Here is a 10174-nt window from a genome sequence, read left to right as displayed (position 1 = left end):
CCTCCCCAAGACCTACTCCGGAATCTTCCAAAAAGGAAACACCATAACAACAACAAAAAACATTGGCACAATAAACATCAAACAGCACCATTCCGCCGCCTCCCCGCCAACGGGCGAGACCCCCGGGAAGAGAGGACACGACTTCCGGAGTCCAATTAGAGATATATAGCCTACTTCCTATAATCTCTAGCAAAATTACATCCAATTAGAGAAATGTACAGTAAACTGATAAGGACGTCCAAGTAGTGAGTAAATTTAACCCGCAGAACTGAGTTCATATATATGTGATAAATAATGGAAAGCATCTTCTGGGGCTTATCTATCTAACCTAATAATCCCACATTCCTGTTATAACCCCTAGAGCTACTCCGGAATCTTCCAAAAGGGTACAGAATGCACTAGATGTGACGACCTAGCTACCGTTGGAATCTCACAGCAGGGAAACAACATGGAACCACCATGACAAGAAAAAAAATACAACAAAATTGGCACACTAAACCCCAGTGAAACAGCAGCATTGCGTCGCCTCCCCGCTCATCACCGCCAAGGACCGAGACCGAGGGGACGCGACTTCCGGAGCCCAAACCCTACCGCGTCAGCCCCGCGCTCTCGCCCCCAGCGCGAACCAAGCAAGGAGCGCCCCAGGAACGCCCAGAACTGCAACACGGCGCGGAGAAGAGCGGCACTGAAGGCAGGCAGGCAAGGGGGAGGGAAGAGAACGGACCGAAGAGGGGACGACCCGGCGCCGGCGACCGGGGCCCCTCGAATGCAGGCAGGGAGGCGGCCGCGCCGGATCGAACCGCGGGCGGAGGCGGGGGAGGGGGCGGGGGCGGGGGCGGATCCGGCGGGGAGGGGTTCCTGGCCGGTGTTCCGGGGAGGAGCTGGTTGATTTGGCTCCGGTTTGATTTGATTTTGGAGAGAGAGAGTGTGGGGGGAGGAAAGGAAGGGGGAGGCGGGGCCTATGATAAAATGAAATTATCAGCGCGGCGTGTACCGGCGCTGCAAAGCTGCAAGTTGCGAGCAGGGAGGACCCCCCGCCCCAGTGCCTGTCCGTCCTTTGTGTCCACGGCGCCGACGGGCCTGACTGACTGCCTGCCTGCCTGGAGTCTGGTCCAGTGCGCGCGTGCTTGTCCACGGATCTCCCGGTTTTACCCCTCACGGGATGGGGTGAGCGGTGCCGTCGCACAGTATCTCCGGGCACCACCCTCACATTGGAATATGGAAGACCTGCTAGTAAATCAACGAGTAGCCTCGGGCAGTAATTTCTTTACTGACTGACTTCAACTACCCATGTGTCGAGGGGCCTAGTTAACCTGGAAGGAGGGAGCAGTTGGTTAATTCATCTCGTGTGACGGCGAGCTCAGTAAGAATGTAGCCGTTGTTTAATTCACCTGCTGCACAAAGGCATTGATATGCGCACTTCTAGGGTATCTAAACACGGTCGGCAACAAAGTAACGCCACAAACAGGCGATGTTACCACTGTAATGCAGTTTACTACTACTAGTTGCCAGCAACACGAGGCAGTGGCGCTGGAAATGTCTTTTTGTTTTTCTGCCATGTTCTCCAGCGAATATCAACCAAAACAACACCATTTCGTCTATCATAGTCAACACAAAAGGGTGGGACAAAAATGTGTCAACACAAAATACACAATGGCATCTCAATCTAATCCTGATCAACACCTCATCCACAAAATGTTCTACTCTTGGCTTATTTTCGGTGTACCAAAAAATCCCCAGCATTTGCTCGATGAAGGGCAAGATTTTTCCCACGGCGCAGTTAACTACTCATACAAGCCAGCCACACTTGCGTCGGACACCGGCTTTGACGAACAGACGCAAGGCAAGACGGAAAGAGCAGCTTTGAGGATAACAACAGCATCTCATCCAACGATGTAATCCTACTCCCCGGCCTTCTCCTCCTTGGCAATGTGGAAGCCTTCAATCTTACACGCAATCTCCTCTGCTCCAGCCTTGGGCTTACCATTTGTATCGATCGCCTCCTCAGCATCCGCGTTAGGTGGGCTCAGCTGCCAGATCCGAATAGTACCATCTTCCGACCCTGAGGCGTATGATTCACCACCAGGTGCAAACCGGACGCAGTGAACTGGACCATGATGCCCTTTGTTACAAGCTGCACAATACAACAATGCTCGGCTATGTCAGCATGGCAAAGTGTAATTGATAGAAAAAGGAACCAATAATAACTTCTGAAAAGTATACAATTGAAGCACAATCAAACCAGTAACATGACAATACTGCAACATAAATACCATCAAATAGTCGATGCAGAATATCAAAAAACACATGAAATAATGATGAGTGAAAATAGTACTCCAACATATTGATGAATCTCATCATTGAAATATAGAACAACATCTTTGATCCATTTCCAATGTTCCTTTTCAACTGCTTTATCTATAATACAGATATCGCAGCAATAACTACAAGGTGCAACAAATTGTACTGCATGAATTCCTTTTCAGAGTTAATGACAAGTGAAACAAGAATGACCAGCTAAATGTAGAATAAAAGCTCGCCATTCAAGGAGATTAACTTCTGAACGCAGAATTTCAGTTTCATGGTCTTAATTGTAACTGACAGCAGATTTCATGTGCGGAAGCTACAGATAAGATGAAACCAAAGTAACATGTGGTTCTGGTGTTTCTGTTTGGATAATGCAAAGTTGCAAACCACGCTGATTGAAAAGAATGGACGATTAAATGTTCAAATAGATTGACTTACTTATTTCTTCACCAGTAAGGAAATCAAATACATGAACCCACATATCTTCTCCTCCAGCAATGAATTTGCTGCCAGACTTTGGTTCAAGTGAAGCCGACTCCACAATAAACGACATATCATAGCTTTTAACAAGCCCAAAGCTGCAGGGTAACCACCAAAAGGTTTGTACGTAAGGAATCGGTCTATTCATATGATGCAGAAAAATGTCAACAGAAAAAGACTTACTGATTAGCATCCCAAAATTTTACACTTGAGCCATCAGCTGTGGTGATGAACCTGCCATCCTGGCTTACTTCTGCACTGGTAACAGGTCCCTTGGTTTCAAGAGTTTGGACAATTTTTTCACTCCTCACATCCCATAACCTGTCAAAACCCAATAGTAGTTATTCGAGACGGACAATGCTACATAGCCAACCAGTACATGTTTAGGATACCAAAATAGAGGCATTTCCTCCACAGACACACAAACACACCTTACTCCACCCGTATCAGTGCAGGAACTCAGTATAGTTTGGTCATTATGAAGCCAAGCAACAGTTCGGACAGAACCAGGTGATTTGTCAAGTTCTTTCGGAGCAACATCTGGTTTGTTCAAATCATATACACGCAAAATCTTTTCCATACCTCCAGTAAGCAACAGGTGGGTATCCTGCAGTGACATTTGCAATTTAATTAGGTTAAAAACTGCTCATGGAAGACAACAATTGGGTAAAACATGTAAAACGGTCCAGATTTCAGAAACCAATGTTCACTTTTGATAGCTAATATATTTTAGGCAGGAATGAAAAATTAGATTAGATCAGGCTCTAATTTAGTAGACCATAAAGGTGTTATAACAACCAACATTAGGAACAAAAAGGGATACAGCAGGGCATCAGTTTGAACAAGCAATACCTTAGAAAAGGCACATGCACGGACTATATGCTTGTGTTCAAATGAATGTAGTTCATCACCTGTTAGTGCATCCCATACTTTACTGAGAAGAAAAGAAAATGGAGAAGGTGTCAATGGATATGTCAATGAAAACAGCAAGCTAAACTCAGGAATATGAAGATGGGGCAATCTATGAGTATTAACATTAGAGAACTATGGTGCTTGCTGCATTATTTCTTGCAAGCATGCTTGTCTTATTGTCCTGCACACACTTGCAACAGATCTTTCATTGAATCCATTTTGTACTAAGCCCTGGTTTTGCATCTAGAATATATACTTGCAACGGAAGAAATTTGAGAGAACAATCTGTGATTTATGTATATGCACATTGACCTACTTATGAATGCCCATTAATTCCTAAGTAGACTTAAGTAGTACTACAATATTTTACTATGCTGTTTGATTCTTTGGGCCTTTGTACCATAAATGCAGCCAACAGTGGACAAGACTACCAAATTAGCATACCATGTGCAGTTTAATGGCTATAAGTGGAATTTGGTTAAGTAACTTTGCAATATTCCAATCAAGATGCAAGAAAACATGCAGTTATTGCGGTACCAGACACACATTAGTGCACTATCCATACGTTTCGTCCACGGACGTAGCCTCTTTCCCACCCCCGCCTCCACACAACCTAACTGGCTCACATACGACCCGCCACCACCACACAATGCCCCCTTCAATCCCGCGTCCGATAGCACCATCAACACCCACACCCTAATTTAGTATTACAGTCCAGGCCTCAAGGATCCTGGTGAACCAGCCCTATCAAATTGGACCTCAATCCTAACCCTGCCACCAGCAGCAACTTTTGTCTAAGAAGAACACTGCCATTGCGGGAGAAGATAAGGAGCGGAGAGGTGGCAAAACGACTGAGCGAACATGCTACCACCAGCACAGAAGCATTACACAGAAAATAAAAGGACACAATACATAGAATAAGCATCAATTGATACAGTAATAAGGATATATTCCACTTATGAGTAAACTAACTGGAACCAAACAATGCATAAGAAAATCATACGCTGAAAAGTCTGCTGAACCAGAGGCAGCACGCAGAGCATTTGTGTCAAGGCAACAGCTCCAAACAGCACCTTTATGACCTTCAAAAGTCCCAATCCAATCTCCAGTCTCACCATTACGAAGCATTGGATTTGAGTCTGCAAAGGAAGTACACAATATTAGCTATATTTGATAGCCAGCAATCAAACAAGACAGTACATTTCTCTAACACATATTTAAGTTTACTACAGGGTAGAATCTCAAGTGATATGCTTTAAAGCTTACATTTCTCTCTTTTCCAGTATTTGTAGTATTAATATCAAGCAAAAATTGAAACAAAACATCTTCTATCATTCATGTTACAATATCCCAATACTTATAACAAAATACATGTATTGGTTATTGTTCAACTCAAAGACAAAAACATCTTTTAATCATTCACTTATTAATTCAAAATTAAAACAATTCGTGTAAATCTAGAAGATACATGCATTTACATTCACTTATTAATTCAAAATTAAAATAATTCATGTAAATCTAGAAGATACATGCATTTACATAAAAACAAATGGGATGACATCTGCTAGAGATGCAAATAGATGCAGATCCAGTCCCTCTTTTGTCAAATATGGGAATATTTGTTTTGAATCTAACACTGTTCAGTGTATATAGATTTTGCAGCAGTACAAGTTTGAGACATCAAAATACACAACCAGATCAATGCACAAAATAGATGTTTAATAATCTATGTATAGTTATCCATAACTTAGTATTTTATACCTGTCCTCATAGGTCCATGTTCATTTTTAGTATTAGTGTTCTTATATTGCTTGTAGCTATGGACACAAACATGGCTTTCATACTTGTATGGTTTGACTCCATCACAACTGTGACAGCTTAATGGCGTGTACGAAAAATGAATGGTGAGTATAACACACAATTACAAACCCTCGTTTGAACAGACTTGAATTTACTACTTTCCGGACAATTCAGGAACAGAATAATTCTGTCCAACGTAATAACCATCAATAAGTAGGCGATCCAAACTAATTCTTTAGAGCTGGCATCTAGCCTTGGAGACTACGAGTACACATGTGAGCTTGTGTGTGGTTGGTGGGGCGGGGATTTGTTGCTTCATAGATATCTTGACTAGCAGTGTGGCCATAAGACTTAAAAACATACAAATAATTTGAGACGAGTCACAAACTAAGAGGCCACAACTAGAACAAGAGTGACATGATGAGTACATTGAGACGCTTAGTCCTCCAAATCTGACCTACATGGTAAAAACTGCGCTACGTGGCAACAAACAAACGCAAGATACACTAAATGAAAGCAATAAATATAGCATCACCATCGGGGTAATAAACTGTTGAGATATCTCGTAACATTCCACCCTTTCTATCTCAAATATCTAAGTTCACATGATTGTGGGATACAGTAGTCATCCTACTTACCAAAATTACAAAATATCAACACATTAGGTAACCATAATCCCTACTAGCTTCCACCCTTCCTATTTCAAACATTTCAAGTTCACATGATAAAGGAAAGCAGTAGCCGTCCTACTTATCACCCAAATTACAAACTATAGAATATCAATACATTGGATAAAGTTACCATTCATATTGGTACAAACCACCTTTAACTGGACAATCAATCGCAATGAGATAACTAAATGGAACATTAAATCCCGATAGAACCCACGGCACTGGCCATTACTCATCCGCCAAAACAGAATTCGTCTCATCACAAGCACACTAGCGAACGCATCATCCATTCCACTGCGCAATAGAATCGCACAACTAACTGTTGCCCTCGCATCACAAGCCACGGCTAGAGCGGGCGAGAGGGCGGATGGCTTACCCTTGCTGGCGCTGATGAGGAAGTAGCCGTCGGGCGTGACGGGGCTGTAGAACAGGTCGACGACCGGCCGCGAGTGGCCGTGGCAGACCAGCGGCACCGCCGCCTTCTTCTTCTCCATCTCAGCCCCTCCCCACTCTAACCCTAACCCTATCGACCGGCTCCGGCGGCGCGCGATCGGCTCCCAACCCTAGCCCCTACGAACGAACCAAGAGAATCGAATCGAAGCAAGATAAATTGGGGGAAGTCAGATGTGAATTGTGGCGCGGATCGGCGGCGGGGGCGGATGGGGACGAGGATGATCTGGGTCAGTGGGGGTAGATTTGTACGCGGATTTATTATTTGTTAGAGCAGTGGGTTCGAGCCCGGAGGCCGGCCTAGGGGCACTAGGCGAAAGGGTGGGGAAGGAGGAGCGAAGGGGGGAGGCCGCTTTATATAGACCACACCGACTAGCGCCGAACTTGCTGGGAGATGCTGTTGCCCATTCGCGGCCGTGCAGTGCACAGGATGCTCGGCGTTTGGGGATCTTCGGAAAACAAGAAGAAGAAAACATACTACTCCCTTTCTTTCTTTTTACTCCCTCGGTTCCTAAATACGATCGACTTTAATGCAAGGAGCAATTATAGCCATGCGGCTACCCCGCTCCAAGCGCCTCCAAGCTGGCCGCGGCTAGGCTCCACCCCTCAAATCCTAACTAAATATGCTTTATAAGGTCTCAAACCAAAGCCTAAAACTTTAATGCAAGGAGCAATGATAGCCATGCGGCTACCCCGCTCCAAGCGCCTCCAAGCTGGCCGCGGCTAGGCTCCACCCCTCAAATCCTAACTAAATATGCTTTGTTAGGTCTCAAACCAAAGCCTAAAACTCTAGTCGATGACTAAATTGAATGTGTGAATGGTATAATCAATGTGTTAATCGACTGCGAGAATGGTAATCAATGCGTAAATCAATGCCATCAGGAACAGAGCCCTTGCCGCCATTGATGAATGTGTGCCTGAGGGGTGATGAACCCGGTGGTCATCGTCCAGATCTTGCCTTTGATGCTCACCGCCACCGCCTGTCGTCCAGATCTTGTGCTCGTCGTGGCCAACGAGAGAGTGGAGAGAGGCGAGAGTAAGTGGTGAGAGAAGGGTGAGGTGGTTTACGATGTGGCTTCGGAAAACAATGTGGTGTCTCACGTGTGCCTCGCGCATGCAGCCGCCTCCACCCATGTGGCCTGGGTTGCATCGCTTGGGTCTGACTTGCTAGAAATGGCCCATTCAAGCATTCCTCCATAGCCAGACCTAGAGGCGCTTTAAGTTCCGTCTTGGCCAAGATCTTCATGCAGGCCAAGCATCCAAAACAATCCAAAAACTATCATCCAACGTGCGGTAGATGCAATATACCAAACGACTCGTAGTTGCTTTTCAAGTGTACTAGCTTAATATCCGTGTGTGATCATGAAATAGCTTTCATTGATCAGACAACAATAGATTAAAAATCTCACTTTTAATAGTCATCCCAAATCCCTTTTTTGTTAAAATGACAAAACAATACAAACAAAAGGAGTTTCCACTTGTCCATGATTTGAATCTAGATTGCCGAATTAAATATAGAAAGGATCATGTCATCACGCAGACGACGAGGTTTTTCAACAACAATGCCTTCAGAAAGGAAGCGGTGCTCAATCGTCATCGTCACTGGATCCAATTAAAATCTAGGTTTTCATCCCGAAGAACTAGTCTAAGCATATCTGAGCAATGCCTTCAACAAGGTAACAACATAGAACATCGCCATCGTCAGGTATAATAAACACATGTCAGACCTAGGCTTTCGACCTAGAGCTTGAGACCGGGTGCTTGAGCAGCAACACAATGAACGTCACTTATGTGTTGTCACCATACTTTTCCACGATCCAGCAGGTACATGCAATGTGTGATCATCGCCGCTACACAACCATCCATGTGCGTCAAATAATTGTCCATAGTTTACAACTCTCCACCGAAGTCAACCTCCAGATATAGAGGAAGGAACCTCGTGAAGACCTTTAGGCGGCTACAACAATCTGCAAAGAGTCTGGTGTCGTAGGCTGAGGTGGCGTAGATGATTGAGTGCTCCATAACAAAGATGATGAACGCCACTACCATCAAGGGATCAACAGTCCCACATTGGATCCGCTCCTGACCTCCAAGGCATGATGGCGCCGTCATCACGCTGGAGCCCCATGAAGCAGCTCCCCGATGGCCGAGCTGCCTCCAATCATTATGGATACAGCGACGGCGCCCACGCCCGATGTAAGCTCCGATGGCATTGGCAGATCGAGCAGAGTCGAGATACAACCACTTCGCACCTAGCATAGATCGAGCATAATCAGAATCCAGCCACTCCACCGCGACGCCCATGTCGCTGGTCCAGCCCACGGTCTCCCGCATTGCCGCAACCCGGAAGCCACGACTTGCATGCCACGCCCCACCGTACGACCCCACGACCTTCCCTCCCGGCACCTTCGGCGGCAAGAGGGCCCGCCGCCACCGCAACAACGGCCGGCGGAAGCGGTGGTTGGCGAGGACTACCCGATGGCAGATGTGTTTCCCTCGAGTCGCCCGAAGCAAGAGTGAGACGGGGTCAGGACGGTTTCTGAGGACCACGAGTTAGCAACGAAATGGAATACTATCTCTTTTTCCGAGAGTACGCAAATTGCGCGCCATAGCTTTATAGAAGAAGACAATTGCAAGTACAAGACGACTACCACTTGCTGCGAACAACGAGTGTAGTACAACTCCACATTCGGCTAGTCCATGGACTGTTGGGGAAAGTAGCATACAATTTCAAAAATTTCCCTATGCCCATGCAAGATCTATGTAGAAGATGCATATCAACGAGAGGGGGAGAGTGTGTCCACGTATCCTCGTAGACCAAAAGCGGAAGCGTTTGACAACACGGTTGATGTAGTCGAACTTCTTCTCGTTCCGACCGATCAAGCAATGAACGTACGATACCTTCGAGTTCTCCACACATTCAGCTCGATGACGTCCCTCGAACTCTTGATCCAACAAAGTGTCAAGGGAGAGTTTCGTCGGCACGACGGCATGGTGACGGTGATGATGAAGTGATCCACGCAGGGCTTCACCTAAGCACTACGACAATATGATCGGAGGCGTAAACTGTGGAGGGAGGCGCCGCACACGACTGTTCAAGCGATGCCCCCCCTCATATATATAGGTTGGAGAGGGAGGAGAGGCAGCCAAGGGGGCGCCCCAAGTAGGAGGAATCCTATTTGGGCGCCCCCCAATTCGGCCTCCCCCTTCCATATCCATCCGGAGGGGGGAGGAAGGAGGAGGGAGGAGGGAAGGAAGGGGGAGGCCGAATCCCTCCTCTTCCTTTCTCCCTTCTCTTCTTTTCTTCCCCCTTATTTCGGCCTACATGGGGCGCACCAGCCCCTTAGGGGCTGGTCTGTCTCCCTCTTGGCCCATTAAGGCCCATGTAGTTGCCGGGGGGATGCCCGGAACCCCTTCCGGTGACCCGATATGCACACGGTACCCCCGGAACACTTCCGGTGTCCGAATACCATCGTCCAATATATGAATCTTTACCTCTCGACCATTTAGAGACTCCTCTTCATGTCCATGATCTCATCCGGGACTCCAAACAA

At 46.3% G+C, this 10174-nt stretch overlaps 2 protein-coding genes across 2 annotated transcripts in view; both read right to left on the bottom strand.

Moving 5' to 3' along the window:
• The window catches only part of LOC123103613 (uncharacterized), a 5169-nt gene extending 4292 nt beyond the window's left edge, over window positions 1-877 (bottom strand). The window contains exon 1 of the mRNA XM_044525257.1: window positions 725-877. The gene's annotated coding sequence lies outside the window, so the exon portion shown is untranslated. The remainder of the gene's footprint in view (window positions 1-724) is intronic.
• Window positions 878-1572: 695 nt separating this feature from the next.
• LOC123103614 (serine-threonine kinase receptor-associated protein) lies at window positions 1573-6960 on the bottom strand. The gene is made up of 7 exons (XM_044525258.1): window positions 6547-6960; window positions 4703-4838; window positions 3640-3721; window positions 3219-3394; window positions 2971-3108; window positions 2746-2885; window positions 1573-2134 (listed from the first exon to the last, which is right to left on the bottom strand). The coding sequence occupies exons 1-7, from the start codon at window positions 6662-6664 to the stop codon at window positions 1902-1904; spliced, it is 1023 nt and encodes a 340-aa protein (XP_044381193.1). The 5' UTR covers window positions 6665-6960; the 3' UTR covers window positions 1573-1901.
• Window positions 6961-10174: the final 3214 nt, after the last annotated feature.

This window comes from Triticum aestivum, chromosome 5A, assembly GCF_018294505.1.
Source record: "Triticum aestivum cultivar Chinese Spring chromosome 5A, IWGSC CS RefSeq v2.1, whole genome shotgun sequence".
Classification (NCBI taxonomy): domain Eukaryota; kingdom Viridiplantae; phylum Streptophyta; class Magnoliopsida; order Poales; family Poaceae; genus Triticum; species Triticum aestivum.
The sequence above is the reverse complement of the archived record's forward strand: the minus strand, read 5'-3'. Positions and strand labels throughout refer to the sequence as shown.